This window comes from Apium graveolens, chromosome 2 (genome assembly GCF_009905375.1).
Source record: "Apium graveolens cultivar Ventura chromosome 2, ASM990537v1, whole genome shotgun sequence".
In the NCBI taxonomy this organism is placed as follows: Eukaryota; Viridiplantae; Streptophyta; class Magnoliopsida; order Apiales; family Apiaceae; genus Apium; species Apium graveolens.
This window is the reverse complement of record NC_133648.1, coordinates 20,317,506-20,337,344: the sequence shown is the minus strand read 5'-3', so window position 1 is coordinate 20,337,344 and position 19,839 is coordinate 20,317,506. Positions and strand designations below refer to the sequence as shown.

The following is a 19,839-nucleotide window of genomic DNA, read 5'->3' as shown; positions in this document are numbered from 1 at the left end:
AAATGGAAAGACGCAATCCAAACAGAATTAAATTCACTGCGTAAAAGAGAAGTATTTGGACCTGTTGTCCAAACACCAATCGGTGTGAACCCTGTTGGAAATAAATGGGTATATTCATAAGAAAACGAAATGAAAAAAATGAAATTATGAGATATAAAGCCCGACTTGTAGCACAGGGGTTTTCTCAAAGGCCGGGCATTGATTATCAAGAGACATACTCGCCAGTGATGGATGGAATTACTTTTCGTTTTATATTAGGTATGACATCTAAAGAAAAATTGGAAACACGACTTATGGACGTCGTTACTGCATACCTGTACGGTTCACTTGATAGTGAAATTTTTATGAAAATCCCAGAAGGGTTAAAAATGGACGAGTTCAAGAAACCTCGTCATATATACTCCATTAAACTTCAACGATCATTGTATGGACTGAAATAGTCTGGTCGTATGTGGTATAACAGACTTAGTCGTTATTTACAAAAGAATGGGTATATTAGTAATCAAATTTCTCCATGTGTTTTTATCAAAAAATCACAATCTGATTTTGTGATTATTGCTGTATATGTGGATGATTTAAACCTTGTAGGAACAGCTACAGAGGTTGATGAAGCTGTCATATACCTAAAGACAGAATTTGAAATGAAAGATCTTGGAAGGACAAAATATTGCCTTGGTATACAAGTCGAGCACTTGTCATCGGGAATTTTCCTCCACCAATCTACATATACAGAAAAGGTTTTGAACAGATTTTACATGGATAAATCTCATCCATTGACTACTCCAATGGTGTTTAGATCTTTAGAGCCTGATAAAGATATATTTCGACCACGAGAAGATGATGAAGAAATTCTCGGCCCTGAAATCCCATATCTTGGAGCAATTGGTGCACTTATGTATCTTGCAAATAATACAAGGCCAGATATTGCATTTGCTGTGAATTTATTGGCTAGATTTAGCTCTGCTCCGATGGACAGGCATTGGAATGGGATCAAGCATATGTTTCGTTATCTTCGTGGAACAATTGATTTTGGGTTATTCTTCCCGAAAAACTCAACATCTCAGCTGATTGGATATGCAGACGCTGGATATTTGTCAGATCCTCACTTTGGAAAATCACAAACTGGATATGTATTTACATATTACGGTGCAGCCATTTCCTGGAAATCCACGAAGCAAACTACAGTGGCAACCTCAACAAATCACTCGGAACTCATTGCAATTCATGAAGCTAGTAGAGAATGTGTTTGGTTGCGGTCTATCATCAAGAATATTCAAGAATCATGTGGATTACCGGACATCACAAGAAATCCTACTGTCTTGTTTGAGGACAACACTGCATGCATTGATCAACTTAAGGAAGGATATATCAAAGGAGACAGGACGAAGCACATTTCACCAAAATTCTTTTACACTCACGAGCTTCAAAAGAATGGAGAAGTAGATATACAACAAATCCGATCATGTGACAACCTTGCAGATTTATTCACGAAATCATTACCGAATTCAACATTTGGTAAATTACGACATAACATTGGAATGTGTCGACTCAAGGATTTGTTGCAACAAAATTCAGAGAATGATTAGTTTTCAAAAGATAGATTGTACTCTTTTTCCTTCGCCAAAGTTTTTATCCCACTGGGTTTTTCTTTGACAAGGTTTTAACGAGGCAATCTATGATCCATACTATCATAACAATCAAAGGGGAGTGTTGTAAATTGATTGTCATATAGTTAGTCAATATTGCAATAGTTAGGCTATGCATAGAATTGTAGAAATTGTTACCTTGCATTTAATACCTGCTCCCTTTGTTTTACTATAAATAGATTGCATCTGTGAATGAAAATTTTGCACCGAGCAATTCTTTCTATGCTCATATTTCCCTCCACTCTTGCTCTCTAATTTAGTAGCTCTCTTATAGTTACCATTATTACTAGTATATTACAACAAAAAGATGGTTATTATGATTGTTAAACTGATAAAGATTCAATTTATATGAATTGCATATTCAAATCGAAAGTTAACAAAAAAGTTTGAAGTAAAAGAGGCTAAGGCTTTTGAAATTGATCCAGCAATGGCTAGATACTTAATAAGTAAGATTACAACGAAAAATTATTAAGGCAGAAGAAAATGGGTCTAACTGATAAGGTTTTAAGTATTCTAAATGTGTTGGATAATTTTCAAACCATTTTAGACCCATCACAATGAAAACGAAAAGCAAGTTTTGCTTTATCCGGTATCAAACGAGAGCTACGAGCAAATAGAACACCCTTCAAAAGTATTAATACCGTCACATAAATCGTAAATGCGATGTACCAAAAAATCTGCAGTTCCTAATGGAATAGGTAACAAAGCCACTTTACCACCCACTAACCGGTGTTTGTTATTGCACCCAGGGTCGTTGCAGTGGGGGCTAAAGCATGGGTGTTTTGTATCCATTGAACAAAGATAAGTTGTAATTGGATAGCAATCCTTTGCACTGAGTACTAAATTATGGGTGGTATGTATCCCCTAAACAAAAATAGGTTGTAATTGGATAGCGGTATCTGAAAACATATCTCGAGTACGCCCCAAAGCGCTCATAGTATCATTATGAACATACAAACCAAAACTGTGAAAGTCTAGAAATATACATGCCCAATTGAGATATGATATAATTGCATTGCGATGCCTAAGGACACAATCTAATAGATCATTGTATCGAGTAGTACGATCATAATCTCCTACCATAAAAATGGTTGCACAGCATCGCCAACTATGAGAAATCCACCAATCCACATGTGAATGTGATGTATGAACAATGACAATTGTGTATCATAGTAAGTAGCTAGATGCGGATAAAGGGACATAGAATACATATGATGAGCTACAATAATGGTTAAAGAGCCTAACATAATTAGGTTAAAAGATAGTTGAGCATGCCATGATGTTGTTAGGATCTCATGTAGGCCTTTATGGTCTTGACCCATAAATGGACCTTTATGAGCTTCTAAAATATCTTCTGGGCCATGACCAATGCCCCCATGGTCTTATACATATGACCTGATAGGTGTGCGATATCGGTCAGCGATAGACCCCCAGTTACTGGATCTATCCTCCATGAAAGTAAGAAAGTCCGAATATTTTGACCAATTTAAGGTGCAAAAGGGAATTGCCCCGTCAGTAAAACTGGGATAAAGTTGAGCCAAAAGATCCCGATTCAAGATAAGTTCACAAGAAAGTGGTATCTCTTTAGGATATACTCTAGTTTTTAGAAATTGGTTAATCTAATAAAGATACATGTACTTGATGCCTCGCCCAAGAGAGAGACACCAATCCTAGTACCCCCCCAATGGTGATTCAACATAGATTCTACATCTTGAAACCAAGCCAATTTTAAAGCAGCTTTATGATAAAGAAACCAAACAGCAAATAATGTATCCATACTTCCAATCAATGCACCACTGCATTTCTTTATGCACCACTGCATTTCTTTCTTTCTCATGAGTACTATACCTTTGTTCAACATCTTTTAACCTCCCAATTTCATATGCAACTGGATGACCCTCTTGTACCAATACACCCCCAAAAGCTTTGATTGCGGCATTTTTATGGACTTCCAATGGCTTATCAAAATCCAGAAGGACAAGAATCAGTTCAGTCTCCACAATTAATTTCAACTTCTCAATAGCATTTCTACAACTCCCAATCCATTCCCATTTTAGGCCGAACAGATCTACTAATTCTTTGAATCCAGTTAGTAAGAGATAGGTTGAACTAAGAAATAGACCCTAGAAGCTTAAAAAGGTATCCTAAGCAATTGCAATTTGGGTTCAATGAGGTATTCCTGGTGTAGTAGATGTTGTCACACATATAATCATACTCAATTCGATGGAATTGTTTAATCTCAAAGGGGATCTTCAATAATTTCGCACGTGAGGAAAGAACGAGCTACCATCTAGTGGAGTTGATGGTATTGTTTGACCTAGATTATATGTAATAGCCATATTATCTTTATCAACTAAGGTGAAGATCTCAAAACATCCTTATCTTGCATCTCACTACTCTTTTTACCCACTTCTCTATCGGTTCCTTCTTTTATCCCATCATATAGCTGAAAATAAGACAGTAAAAGATAACTAGAAGCAATTGGGAATACGTAAATGAGGATGGATCACAATATTTTTGTACTATATGAGGAGTCGAGTGAGGGATTGTTCTATCTCTTGTGAAAGGGGTCATGGTGTCTTATTATTAAAGAAAGTGGAGTACTATTTGACACTTCGCTCGATTATTATCCTATTCCGTTGATTAATGTCCAATTACGCTCAATTATTGAACCCTTTTCTTTACATTTTTTAGGACTGAGGACGGGGTTCAGACTCGTGGCGATACCACGATTTAGGGCCGGGGTCGGGGTTAAAACGCGTGGCGCTATCGCAAAAAGCAAAACATAGGAACTTCGAGATAATTTTAGTTGGGGCCCTTCGTACTCAAATCCGTACAGGGAAAGGAAACATTTTCAGCGCACTCAAAGATAGTGTGTATGGGGTTAAATATTCATGAAAAACCATTATGTTATGAAATGATCCATGTTACGAAACCAAGACGCCCAATTACATTAATAATACGAATATAATAAAGAAGGTGGTTAATAATAAGAAGAAAAAAGGGTTAATTGCCTCCAACACTTATAAATAAAAACTTATTTCAGTTTCTATTTGGCACAAAGGACACTTAGTATAAGTCGTAAAGAAAGTGAGTAGCCATGAACCCCCAACCTTGAATTGTCTGAAATTTACAATGAAATAATGCATGTCGAGGAAGCGAAGCTCCGCTAGGAGTGAAGGCTAGTGCTTTTTTGGGAGCATCTGCTTCCTCTCGATCCTACGATAATAGCACGAGCAATGCTGGAAGCTTGGGACCGGATTCACAATCTAGAGGCCCAGAACAACGACCTAGTCTAGCAGCAAGCACTAATTGTGCAAACTGCTATTGATTGGGCCAATTGTGGGGGAGATTAGAGGAGTCCGTTGACTCTTTTATTATTAGTTTTTAGAATTAGAAACTTTAAATAAGTGTCAGTATACGCAAAGTAGTGTGTTTTAATGTATGGTATGCTTTGACTTTTTTTAGTAGAGATCTACTCCGATGCTTATGTTGTATTTAGTTGTGTGGCTAGTCCATGTGGGTATAAGCTTCCTATTGGATGTACTCTTATGTAAAAAAACTTGCTTTAAAGAAATATGCTTCGCTTTAGTTCATTTTCTTTTCTTGTTTCGTGCCGAATTCTTTTTATTCTTGTTAATTTCTCACATTATGAGAGCTAAAGCAAAACTACAATTCTCACACTGTGCGAGCTAAACCAAAACTACAGCCAATGGGGTGGAGCGGAAGTTGTGTGTTTACAGTAACTCTCATTTAATAGCATAGCAAAAAGCTTCCATGCCTCGTAATCCGAGAATATTTCAGAGATTGATCATCCAGCAGGGTTGGTTTGGCTTTTCTTTTATATTGAGAAGAAGTTAGTTGTCTCCGCGAGTCACCTTCTAGGCTCCGTTGGATGACACGGCATCCTCCTTCAAATAAATGAAGGTCGACCCTTGTGATTGTTCAATATGACAACTTAGGTCTACGTTGCCACGATATTGTTATATGGAGGCGGGCGGACGTTCGATCCCGTTTTTGGCGTTTTTGGTGTCGTATGGAAATAACGATATTAGCAAATAATCGTATACGATTAGCAATATAATTAGGGAAATACAACTAATCAAATATGATTAGTAATATAATAATAGTATTTATATGATATTATATAACACTGAAAATATTTACGAAAAAATAGTAAAAAGTATAAATTAGAAATATCAAATGTTAAAAGACAGATATTAAAAGTTAAAAGAAACCCGGGTATATACATATATGTTATAAAACTAGAACGCCTGTACGAGTGACTTACCACATGAAAATTATTTTCAATAATAGTAACTGACTAACTGTAAACTTTGAACAAGTTGAATTGACCTTTAAAAGTCAAAAGGGTCAAAAAGATATTCAGCTAAGATTATATTCTAGGATCACAGGGAATTTGTATATAATCATCATCCTACAAAAAGAGAGACTAGCACCATACCTCAATGTAAACAAACTCAATTCCTCCAATCAGATCAATCTGCTCGACAAGAAATCTAGGAGTAGTCAAACTGGACATCGGAGATCCATCAGGAACTTCATAAAACATATTTGTCAACATGCATATAAGCTTGCAATGCACAATTTCTGCCCAGGAGTTCCTTCGGCTAACTTGTATAAGAACCTTAACTACCTGCAAGTAGACAATTCATAATATTTATTGACTATATAAATAGTTTCAGGCTTGTCCGGTTTGTGACCATTAGGCCATGATTATGCTCATCATTTAACAGAAATGAGTCTTCAATGCACAACCATCACTACACAACATGCAATGCATATGCATAAGGTACAAGGGCACAAATTACCCTACATACTTCCCATCTTAGATTGAATTTGGAAATTTGCAATGATTTAACCGAAAAATAAAATCATATTTTCGCTTAAAAAATTGCTAAAAGAACAGATGTACTTTAAACCTGTAACAAGTACACAAAGACTCTTCTGCAGGAAAATGAAGTGAAAAGAAACAATGACAATAGTTCTCCAACTAAGCTATCGATATATCTATCCCTCTTTCCAATCAATATAATTTTTGAGCTCCCATTTTAGTTGCCTTTACTCCAGATTCAAAATACCCAATCACAGTATCTCTTCTTCTTATTTAACCCTTATATTCGGAAGCTGATACTGCTTTCTGAAAGACCTTTTCAGAACCACGAATTTGATAGCAAGTGAACACAACATCTTCAATATAATTAAACACCATAAACCAAACATCTATCAGAGGACTTTTTATTATGTGACCAACATCTTCAATATAGTTAATCACCATAAACCAAACATCTATCAGAGGACTTTTTATTATGTGACCACCAAGAAAATAAGGTTACTACATCAATTAAAAGGAAAAAACTTGTATAAATGATAAAACAATAAAAAAAATTGACTTACTCTTACGTCAAGACCCTCTAATCTGCTCCTGCGGATTTTTCCCCTATGACAGATGAAATAAAGTAAGCAGCTAAGAGCAGAAGCCCAAATAGATTCTTCCTTCTCTTCTATCTGAGATAAGTAGGTACATTCCTTTCAGACAATAATTTGTGAACAATGCCTATTTGGACAAAATGATTAAAGATAACTACCTTTATCTAGCACCTCTGTAAGTTCAAGATAAACAAATAAAATGACAAGTCATTCAATAACTTTATAAGCACTCTTAAGAAGAGAAGTCCATTATATATTAAGGTATCTATAATTTTGAAAAGTTCTTTGCCCCCTTGATTAAAGACTAATTACCTTTACACAATTCACACATCATATAAATACCTCATTAGATAAGTTTTTCGATAAAAACAACTGATAAGGACAAATGGATTTTTTAAGATCAGGAAGCATAGAATTCAATTATCAAATATTACAGCAGAAACCATAGATACTATGTTACATAGATATAGACACCTGTTATAAATTATATGCTTAAAATGGACCAAATTGCATGTCATGTTAGAGTGGTCTTTAGAAGATATTTAACAGCCTTTTATATGCACATACTATTTAATAGTTCATGACTGAACCATGACGTGATCTACTGTGTTCTCTTCTCGAACGTGTCCAGAAGAATATCATCTTCTTCAGTGATTTGGATTACAAGGGAAAAAACTGCCATAATCCAGACTACTTGTAACATAACAACACAAGCGAAAAAAATAGATTAATAATAAATTGTCTTCAAGAGACAACTATGACCTCTTCTATAGAAGATGATATTAAACCAAACAAAGGGCAGTCTAGCACTTCTAAAAGGATATAAAGTTTTCTGTGTACAAGGATCAGATTATATATCACAGTACGTATAATTCCCTAAAATATTAATATCTCGAAGGTACGCTATATTTTCCCTCTTAAAAGTAGATAAGTTATCCACATGAAGTATGTCGTTATTTCATTTAACGGGTAACCAGCACTGAAGACAATCATTGAAAAACAAGAGGAGATTGTAAAGGAGTGATTCTTCTTGATTGGATTACGTTGTCATTTTAGTTCTCTTTCTGGTTTTACACGATACATGTGCATGGATGTCTGCCTTTCTGATATATGATTCGCTAGTTAAGATAATTAAATAGATAGGTTCTGCCACAGTGCTCCAGATCCATGCTATATGATGAACTGTAATAGAGATTTTGAATCAGGTACCTGAACAAGATGAAGTAGAATCTCATATAATATACCCAAAATCCAAGACTCAAACTTATCAATGGCAGAGGAATTTCCTGTCTTATGATAGTCTGGCTTTACTGTTCCTTGATTTGCAAGTTGTGTTTCACTGTCAAGATATGGTTCCTGGGAATATTCTTCTTCAATAGTGGAAACATCATCTGCTACCAAAGGCTCCAACAACTGAGCGTGAACTCCAAGATTTAAAATCAAATCAAAAGCACGAGACTTTGAGGCTAGACGAGGAGCATTAAGCATTTCCTGAAGATCAAATTCATTATATTAACATAGTCAGATAACTGTTAATAACATATAAACGCTATATAAGCAGTACTATTTTCATTTATAATAAAGATATGAAGTTGAGAAAGTTTCAAGACCTCTAGCATTGATAGAGTGAGAGGAGCAGCTGTTGCAGAATCCATAACGTACCTACAGAACCAGTGTTTTGCACAATAACTATGAAGTGAATATTGGAGTGGAAAGTACAAAGAATAAGGAAACAGATGTGCAATATGACTTCAAAATTCATTATAATAATCTGATAAACCCATAGTTTACTGTGACAATTTTGGACAAATTAGTGTTATATTTGATAGATTGTTTATTTTCAAAGATGTCCATAATATTTTAAAGGATGAACAATTCTTAGCTTCTGCTAAAAGATTGAAGTAGCTCAGGAAATTGAAAAATGTCATTTTTTAGGATGGCTCTCTTTGGGATTGTTCTGCTGTTAAAAAAAGTGTCGGTAAAAGAAGTGTTACAAAAGTCAGATAACTGTTTGGTTATATTTTTTATATGTGCATGTTTTGGGGTCTAACATAGAAAAATAAGGGTTTTGATGAGGTTTGATGTTGAAATCGGTAGCTGCTTCCCGCATACACTAAAAAGCAAATTTTCAAAAAAAACACGGGGACCTACTTTTTGTTAAAGCAGCTTTATGGTTAAAGCTCTTTTCAAAAAAGCTGCTTTTCAAATTTACCAAACAGTATTTTACCTGTTTTTCCAAAAAAAAATAAGTTGCTTTTACAGTCTACAACAGCAATGCCAAACGGAGACAAAGTCTAACATCGTCATAAACTAGACGCATTAGTAAGCTTCTATGCCCCAACTTTTCAACCAGGGAATGTCAGCTAACTACATTTCTACTATTAATATTGGTACATGCCATAGTACATAGCAGACGAGCAGACGGGAATTTCGACATATACCCTTTTAAATGATGGCAGGAGCTTGCCATCTAGTGTCTGGACATGATTGTTAAGGTGACAGCCAATTAATTTGAAAATCACAAAATTGGCTTCTGTAACTCTTGCTTTCTAAGATTTTTGCTTAAGATGTTGGAATGTATATTGTACAGAGGATAGTGCGGAAATCCGGAAACACATGATAAGATTTGTTAACGGAAAAATGAATGAAGCACTACAAGTAAACGAATGGAATAGAAAACATACATGTCAATAACAAGTTTTATAAGGACGCTAACAGCAACATCCATTGACGGCTTTCCACTGCTGCTACTTAATTTAGAAGACACGGTCATCAGGTTTGTGTTTGGAGAAGGTGTTTCCGAGCATACAGCGGCAATGACTTCACATACCTCCACAGAATTCAGTTTCAATGGTTGCTGTTCACTGAAATAAACATACAAAAAAATAAAAAGTAAATAGATATAGTCAGATGCAGTACATTCCCCTGGAAATATTTCTTTTAAATAAAGCTGCCCAACTAATTTCGGCAGGAACATACAATTAGGCATCAAAACAGCAGTGAAAACTGACAAAAATGCAAAGACTGGCAGAACTTCCTTAAATATGACAGAAAAAAAAAATTAACAATGGGGGATAATAGATGATTGAAGTTTAGTATACCTGTAATGACGGTATTGGAAAAGTGGTCGAGGCCGCGGTCTATAGGTGCTCACATTTGAATCTTCCCTGTAAACAGATAACATGATTCAAAGACTGTTTAAACAACAATTTGAAAAGCTCTAATATAAAACTGTCGAAGAGGAATATGCCGAGTGCCTTTAGAGTAGGAGGGATAGAAATAGAATCTATAGTTTAGATATAAAGGTCAGTAAGGAATTTTGAAGCAGAGGAAGCAATCGTTATGCTTTCGGATTAATTTTCAAGTCCATACCGTAAGCATGTAAGTTTCTAACCAATTCTTACAGTTATTTCAAAAATTGTTATTCAAACTTACTAAATCCGACTAGTGCGTAAATTTTTTGCTGGGCTATGCGCTCATTACTTACTTTTTCAGATTGTGTTAATGCGAGTTGAGTAGATTGCAGTTCGAGGAGCTTTTGTATGAAGTATATTAACTTCTGGCCTTTTGAGACATCCTTAATTGGATATAAATTGTTGAGAGTAGTACATATAATTTTCAAGTTTCGGTATTTTTAACAATGTATTAAACAATTGCCACACTTCCGCGTGTGGTGATAATTTTTGGTTTTGAAATTATGTTAATGCATAATAGTCAGAAAAGTCTAGCAACTCCAAAATCCCTACTTCGGCATTAATACTCAGTAGTAATGCCAGTATTAATGCTGAAGTAGGGTTTTGAAGATTCGCGCGGGTTTAATGAGAACACGCGACTACTTCAGGATATATTGCTTCGCTAGTTCTTTTAAAAAAATTTATTACCATGTCCAGAGATACATTCTTTCATCTTTCATACTTCATAATATAGTGGAAGGAGTAGATGTCTAATTCTGCCTTAATAATCAGTAAGGTGCCATAATTAAACTGCGGAAACATGTTGTATAAAAACAAGGACTAATAGTATTATGTTTAACATATAAAGAAGGCACCATTTGCTAAAGGTTGTACAGTCTAATTTCTTTCGAATTCATTTAAGATTATAATCATAAGAGACGATTTTCTTAATATAGAAAAGTGCAAATAGGTAGTAATTTTATGTGCAGTTGCTTTTAACTCACTGTGGTGAATGTATTGTTAACAAGGCAACAGTTGCAGTAGTGCAAGTACGACGATTTGTTTTCGGCTAAGAGTTCTTAAAGCCATTAAAGATCCTATAAAAACACAGGTAAATAATGTGGAAAGTTTTCCAAAATTTTGATGACCTGGGAGTAGTGCCCCCACAGGATGTTTCTTTACCCCCCCCCCTACCGGATTTCTTCCTAATATTATTACTCTCCTCTCTCCCGTTCTCTCTCATAAACAAATCGATTCTAGATTTCCTTTAATCTCTACTTACTATTATACTTACTATTAGGCATGCTCAGAATTCAAAATATATAAATCTTCCAACAAGAAGATTTACCAAATTTTTGCTTACCCTGAATTATCTTGACTGAATTTACGTCATCTTACCCATGTTAGTGACTTGTAAGATGATTATTTGTTGGTTGTAAAGCTGAACGTATACAAAAAATAGGATAAAGAGGCAACTATTATATTTAAGAATGACAGTACTAAATAGTAAATTATCAGAGTAGCAGGTTGAGTATAACATACATACCATATTTGTAGAGAGCCAGTCTTGGAGCGTTTAGATGCTGTTATTGCTCTCATATGGGAACGGGCAGAGGCAGTGTTCGTGACAGTTGAAAGCAGTGAAGTTTGGAGCAATTTATCAAAGAAAGGCATATCAACTGCCCCAAAACTTCTCCAAAGTTCACCCTTCATTTTGGCTTCCACGTCTCCGACAAGGAGTGCAGCCGCTCCTATTTCAAGAAAACTGTGTTTGCTTACTTCTTGGGAATTCATAACATGATCACTGCAAAGAAAAGTTAGCGAACACATTGTAATAAGAAAAACTTGAATAAAAAGACAATTAACAAATTTTGTTAATGCAGTTGCACTTAAAATCTACCTATCAGAAGAAAGCAATGATAATCGCTGATCTCCATGCCAGCGCCATTTAAAAATATCAAAGGCTATGAACTCAAGATCTTCTATTCCATCAAATGTCTCGGTGATTTGTGAGTTCGAAACAGAAGTAGCAGATCCTTCTTTGAGATCTGAAGATTCTTTAGCATTTGCAGGGTTCAGGTGGGAATTAAAAGACTTGCTCAACATAGATGACAACGATGGAAGTGATTGTCTTGATGTTGAAGGTACGCCAGTAAAAGCTGCAGGTTCAAATGATCGTTTTGGGACATGTTGAGCCACTAAAGAACGAACATAATTTAGAGATTTAACAAGTGCTCCTGATGCAAAACTTGACACGGGTAACGGAGATGTATTTGAAGACGTTGCTGAAGCTCCAGCTTTACTTGAAGATCTCGACCATGCTGACAACTTCCTATTTGGACTAATATTACACTCGCAAATTATGCTTACACAAAACCGGTCGATCTGTAGTAATGTCTCCTCACTTGGTTTATATCTGTAACAAACAAATGAACGTTCAAATGCATGCCAGCGTACATAACTTTATTTTTATATATTTAAATACATGGCTTTGTTTATATCACCATCCCTTATTAGGTAACTCTGAGACGAAAAAATTTATATAGGGTCTAAGCGAATGACGATCTTGATACTATTTAGGAGTGAAGCCAGTTGAAGGTGGAGAAGAGCAATGTTGCATTACTAATTTATTATGTAAAACTACTAAAGTAACATGTTTGAATCTCAAAATGGAAATTCAACATATGACATGAGCATTGTTGATAAGGCTATGCGACATCCGTACGGTATGCCTGAAGTCATGGTGATTACACGCATTTTCAAAATAGCTATACAAATATATGTTCACCCTTAAAAAAATAATAAAAATTTCAGAAAGTTTTACTTGTTATCGATCATTACACATATATGGCTGGTTGACTAATGGAAAATATATAAATGCCAAATTATTTATTTATATTTGCTATTATATGTTACAATTACAAAAAAAATAATATATTACATATCACTACCATAAAATGTGAAGAAAGAAGAGGGGAAAAAAGTGTTGGTGTAGTGGTTTGAGCTCATGGGTTCCCTAAGTGAGGTCACAAGTTCGAACCTCGGGGTATGCGTGTGTTGTAAATATAAAAAAAAAAAAAGCAAAGAAAAGCAAAGCAAAAATAGAAACTTAAGCAAATAATAAATACTGAAGTAGGGTTTATTATCATGACCCATCTTAAATTGGGAGAGAAGAAACATAGAAAGCTATGCCGTTCGGTATAAATGCTGAAGTAGTAGGCTTTATTATCTTGGCCCATCTTAAATAGGACAGGGGTCCAAACATAATTAAGCGAAGTAGAATAGATCTTTGGGGGGGGGGGGGGTGTTGAACATGGGCAGAAGGACTCTATGACCTCCTTTTAGCCTCAGGAGGGCATGTCAGCACCATAATAACATCGAAGCCAAGTGATGCATAAATATCTTAAGATATTTAAGATCCAAATTTGTCTTAAAAATTCGAAATCACAGGGAATAAATGTTCTTTAATCCAAAGTCCAAACATGCTCATAGAAAACTACATGAACAAGATAAATTTCAAATAACAAAGCACAATTAACATTATATTGACGAATTAATTAGTTAAAGAAAAGTATATAGATGCATAAAGCGTCAAATTCTAGGCATGCTTTTAAGCAATGGATATCTATATTCTAAAATAAACAAAGATAGAAAGCTATAGATTGAAATGCGAACTTACCGTAGAAGATACCGTTTTAGAAGTGCCACACACCTTGTTACTACAGCAGGGCTGATGCAACAGAAAGCAGTTTTAGTGCTAGAAAATTTACACAGACACTACAGCAACTACATAGTAAAAGGCCAATAGGAAATAACGCAAAAAATTATAAACAATGTTTTACTGCCAAGAAAAAAACATTTGCATAATATATATCTGATATTTATGTAGCACATTTAAGAAAAGGAGAAGAAAAATATCCACATAATAGAACCTAATATAAAATAAATCCCAAAGCTTCTCAGCTTCCATGCTTCAATCCCTGCGGATTATGAATCAACTAAGATATCCACAGGAAAAGAAACAAGCATCAAAAGTAATAACTTGGCAAGAGGCACAGATTTCATGAATAAATTTGCAATCAGTGATGCTCCAAAAGATCATTTTTTAGATAGCAAATGACGTGAAATCCTACACCTGCTGCTTATGTCAGACAAAAACAAAAGTTTTTCAATATTCTCTAGGTATCTAATATATTAAGCAAGTTGGTAATTTAGAAATATGTTTGAATGTAAATCCATGTAATTTTTCGGCGCACAATGGTTCTTTAGAGCTCAGCCCCAAAGGTTACTAAGCGCGCACACAAAAAAAATATAATTTTTCATAATGACCAACTTCATCATTTAAAGTTTTATTATAAATACAAGGAAGGATATGATTTCTTGTGGTTAGGATATGTCTTATAATTTAGGACTAATTTACGGCATGTATTTTTGTAGTGATAATATCACCACACTTATTTAATCATGAAAAGAGGTGTTTCATTAAGTCAAAATTATGATCACAAAGAAACATATTACTGTAAGTTATAAGAACTACTATAAATTACAATAACCAACTAAAACGAGGACAATGTCCTAGAAGCCAAATAACTGTAACTGTAGAGCTTCAAAGCATCTTCTTGTCCCTCCCAAGCACGACTCTTATTAGTAGAAACTAGCTTAAACCATGTGCGATGCGCAGGTTGCCGTTAATATTTAATACTTTTAAAATTACATTTATCCAATCATGTAATTGATTTTAACTTTAATATATTTATATAAATATATAATAATTATAGATTTATAATAAAAATAATAAAATAATTAGGAAAAAGCTGTGTTTATAGTTTAGGACAAGTTGTGGTCGCATTTTAGGAGAATAAGGAGATTGTGCCTAATTGTTTAGCAATTTAGTAGTTCAATAGGTGTATAACACTATTTATTTTATTTTTAATAACCAAAATAGGGGGATAACCGTTGAACCAAATTATACCACATTCCAGTTATTATACTTTATTATAGATAGGTAGCTTCTTTTATTAGTTGGTCAACAACTATTAGGACATTTGTTCACCGTGATCTGAATTGAACAAAAATTTGGTCAGCACTTGACATTAAAAAGAAAGTGGCAATTTTCTTTATATATCTACTCTTAATCCAAAATTTATTTCAGTCTTCTCTATATCTGAAATAAATCATCACGGGCTCATTTAGAGCTACTTGAGTAGTATAGGATAATAAAAGATACTAAAATAGATTATTTCCTCTTTTAGCACTATCTTAAACAATAAATTACCATTTCTTTTAATGCTATGGCTTGTCATTAACCCTTGCTCATAACTTGTCAGTCATTAACCCTTGCTCATAACTTGTCAGAAAAGATTTTATATTTAAGGCTAGAAAGTACATAACTCATATTGTATTTCCATTCAGAGGAGAATCTCATAAAACAAACCAAGATAATATATAGCATACACCGTTGAACAGCACAAATGGTTATCAAGTACAAACCACTAGAAACAGTCATTGAAAGATACCTTCTCTCCCTCTCTGCAAGTGTATGTTCTATGATTACACTATAAGCCAAGTCAGTTGTTGTTTGTGCTGCCAAATAATCCTGCCATTAAAAGAATCTTAAATATATAAAGAAAGCTTTAAACACCAGTGAGAAGCATAATCTAGTCGACAAGCAATCCGAATACATGACCGATAATGCAAACCAGACGAAACATGATTTCAATACATTTTCCATACGCGGAAACAAGCATCCAATGCAAGTACCTAGTTACACCATAACATATAAAGGAAAGATTCGAAATAATTTCCAAACACAAGATATAAAAAGCACATAATAGGTGTCGTTATACATAACAAAGCATGTACCATAGTTTTCATACAAAATTGTCCTCTTCAATGACCTATTTACAGTCAATTGTAGTATTAGTTCACAATTGTCCTCCTCAACCTAAATACGATCTACAATAGTAGTTGTTCAATTTGTCCTCTTCGATGACCTAATTACGTAAAATTAAATGAAATGTAATACGTGTACAAAGTCGCAATCTTTCAACACTAACCACATTTTCTGATACACTACTATCAAATACATCAATCAGTCAAAATGATAAAAGCAACAATAGCATGATCAAGTGACCTGGCACATATATACACACAATTAAGCTTCACAAAACAATTTTAAGACTCAGAAAAAACAGAAACAGAATGAGGGCGAAATCGGACCCTAAGAATCCGAAAGGCTTCGGAAGTAACGGCGGAGGGATTGCCGGGATGAGAAAGCGACAATGAATCAGCGACGGCGCGGCGGAGAGGCTCCGGCGGTTTCTTCACCGACGACGATCTCAATCGAGAGATGTTCCCTAACTGTAATCTCGCGCTTCCGGGGCTCCGATTAGGACTGTAATTCGCCGACATAATGTATGTGTGTGTGTGAGAGAGAGAGAGAGAGAGAGAAGTGACTGTATTTAAGTATCAAATTTAACAGCGAGAGAGATGATTAGAGAGAGAGAGATTTTAAATTAAAATGGGGTATACATTTGAGATGTAGAAGAAATGTTAAATTAAATTTTAATGTGGAGTTGCAGAAATTGAGATATACGTAACGGTTGTGTGTGTGTATTGTATGATTTACAGCTGTGTATGTATGTAGTGAGCATATACTACAAGTGGTCTGCTTTATAGCTGGCAGCCGACGTGGATTTGTCGTCATGAGGATGTAGGGGTGTTTCCGTCAACTACACTACTGCATTTAAAATGTAAATTTAAATGCTTTTTCACTATTTCTTGGAATTGTTACAAATGTGAGTTGAACGGGTAACAAACTGAGCTGTTAGATCTCGTTAAATTAAAATATTTTTTTAATTAGAAAATAGGAAAGAAGAGTAATGCACATTCCCAAATATATGTTTAAAAATTGATTATCTTTGTATCAAGGTATCCAATTCGGATATTGATGTTCATGACGTGATGTTGTACAATATTTTAATTGGTAATTTAATATAAATGTGAGAATGTTCAAATAGGATGTATTTAAATTATAATGAAATACATAATGATTTCTAAAATTATTTTATTTTATTTTATTTTATATTTTAAATTATATTTCTAATAATATTGCTTATAAACGTCTTATGACATTTATTTCCAAAAAAATGTGTTATACAATATACCTGACAAATAGAAAAAGTATAATATAATATTTAGAAATTAATTCTCATCCACATTGTTATTCTACATTCTATAGAAACAAAAATTTTATAAAGTAAAAATTTGATAGAGTGAATAAAGCATATAGTTAATACGGTGAAAAGCCCGCTAATGAGTTGGGACTGCATGTAATACTCATTACCATGAAAAGCACACTAATGAGTTAGGACTGCCCGTAATACTCATTACTATTACTAGCTTATAACACGTGCGATGTACGAATTGTTTTTAACATTTGATAGTTTTTAATAATATATTTTATAATATAATTTTCAATATTTGAAAAATAAATTGAAGAATATAATAAATTATAACAATATATGTTTTATAATAATTTGAGACTGGACTGAAAATAAATAATATAATATAATATATTATTTAAGCAGTTTAAATATCAATATAATAATATTTTATTATTGTATCCAATGGTTCTCATTTTTCTGACTTTAGATCCGACGGTTGTTATTTGTCGTACCAAACAACTGTACCGAGCAACTACCAAACAACTGTACCGAGCAACTACCAAATAGAGGGTGTTCTGCTTATAATAGTATAGTATAGAAGAGCATCTTCATGGATTTTCACGGTGATCGCAAAATATGTTAGCTAAAAAATAATAAAATAATGATTATGTAAATTTTTAACTAATGGAAAGGGAATTCACTCCAATCCAATACTATTATATATAATATGATATGTTAGATATATTTGTGATGTCATGTCTAATCTGTTGTGTTTAGTTTCAGAATTTAATATCAGGACTTACTAGAAATCAGAACTTACTGAAGTCATAACTTATATCAGAACTTAAGGTCGTCATGATTTATATCAGGATTTAAGTGCGAATACTTCAGATAAGGAATGCAGCTGATTTATAGGAAATGATCGTGACTAAAATAATAGAAGATATGCATGAAGAGTTGGATAGCTAGAAGACTTGTAGAAGATAATATTTGATTGATATATTTTAGGAGACATAATTATATTCAATATCAATTAGAAGATATCTTGTAACTGTGTACTATATAAACACAGCTTAGGGTTTACACTATATGTGTTATCATTCACGAGAACATTATACATTGTAACCTAGCAGCTCTTAGTGATATTGTTCATCACTAAGAGAGTAGTTTAACCTACTTTGTAACAGAACTTATTATATTGAATAAACTTGATTAATGTTGCATACTTGTCTTCGAAATCGATTTGATTGTATAAATATTATATTCAACCCCCTTCTATAGTGTTTTGTGACCTAACAAGTAGTATCTGAACTTCTCTGTTGATATACAAACAGTGAGATCCAGTTTACAATCATGTCTGAAGAAACACAATCTCCAACTAAGCCCACCGAAACTCAAGATACTCAAAACAATCAAACCCACAATCGATATGAAACCATTAATTAGGGTTCCCATACTGAGAGCATCTGAGTATCCTATATGGAAGGTATATATGGCTATGTTTCCGGAAGCCACAAATCCAGAATATCTTGATAGAATTAATGATGGACCATATAAGCCTACCAAGCTTTCTGTTGCAGTTGCTGGTCAACCATCAAAGATGATACCAAAGGAGAAAGGTGATTACACAACTAAAGACATCTCATCTATTTCCAAGGATGCAAGGGTAAGACATCTACTGTATAGTGCAATTGACAATGTCATGTCAAACAGGATAATAAGATGCAAGACTGCAAGGGGATGCTTTGGAGACAAGATGCCATGAAATTGATGCAATTAAAAAGAACAGGAAGACTATACTCACACAAGAGTATGAGCACTTTGACTCAAAAGTTATTGAGTCATTAACTGATTTATATGACAGGTTTGCCAAACTCTTCAATGATCTGTCACTGGTGGATAAGGAGTATGATCTTGAAGATTCAAATCTAAAATTCCTTTTAGCTCTTCCTGAAAATTGGGATTTGAAGTCTACTACCATAAGAGACAACTATGACCTTGCTGAAACTACTCTGGATGAAATTTATTGTATGCTCAAGACTCGTGAACTTGAGATGGATCAAAGGAGCAAAAGGCATGGAAGAAAGTCAAAGACAGTTGCTCTTAAAGCTGAGGAGGAATCTCCTAAAGTGGTTGTCTCAAAGAGGGGCAAAGGAAAAGCTCTCATCATACAGTCTAATTCAGAGTCATCATATTCTGATGATGATGATTCAGAATCTGAAAATTTATCTGAAGTGGATGTTGATGCAGAGATGATGCAACTGTGTGCTCTTATGGTGAAGGGTATCACAAAGATAGCTTACAAGAAATTCAGAAAGGGCAAGAAGTTTTCCAGGAATGGTGGAAGTTCTGAAAAGAAAGGGTTCAAAAAGTCTGAAGGCAAAAGAGGAAAGTCTGACAGAG

General features: G+C 34.3%; 1 protein-coding gene across 2 annotated transcripts in view; it reads right to left on the bottom strand.

The window, feature by feature from the left end:
- The window catches only part of LOC141707081 (uncharacterized), a 28,957-nt gene extending 12,103 nt beyond the window's left edge, over positions 1 to 16,854 (bottom strand). For both annotated transcript variants that reach the window (XM_074510064.1, XM_074510063.1), the window contains exons 1-11: positions 16,490 to 16,854; positions 15,787 to 15,866; positions 13,950 to 14,000; positions 12,171 to 12,686; positions 11,817 to 12,074; positions 10,199 to 10,264; positions 9,782 to 9,961; positions 8,708 to 8,759; positions 8,307 to 8,588; positions 7,065 to 7,175; positions 6,112 to 6,303 (exon numbers count right to left, since the gene is read on the bottom strand). In XM_074510064.1, the coding sequence (XP_074366165.1) occupies positions 6,112 to 6,303; positions 7,065 to 7,175; positions 8,307 to 8,588; positions 8,708 to 8,759; positions 9,782 to 9,961; positions 10,199 to 10,264; positions 11,817 to 12,074; positions 12,171 to 12,686; positions 13,950 to 14,000; positions 15,787 to 15,866; positions 16,490 to 16,681 (1,980 nt within the window). In that variant the 5' untranslated portion in view covers positions 16,682 to 16,854. The remainder of the gene's footprint in view (positions 1 to 6,111; positions 6,304 to 7,064; positions 7,176 to 8,306; positions 8,589 to 8,707; positions 8,760 to 9,781; positions 9,962 to 10,198; positions 10,265 to 11,816; positions 12,075 to 12,170; positions 12,687 to 13,949; positions 14,001 to 15,786; positions 15,867 to 16,489) is intronic.
- Positions 16,855 to 19,839: the final 2,985 nt, after the last annotated feature.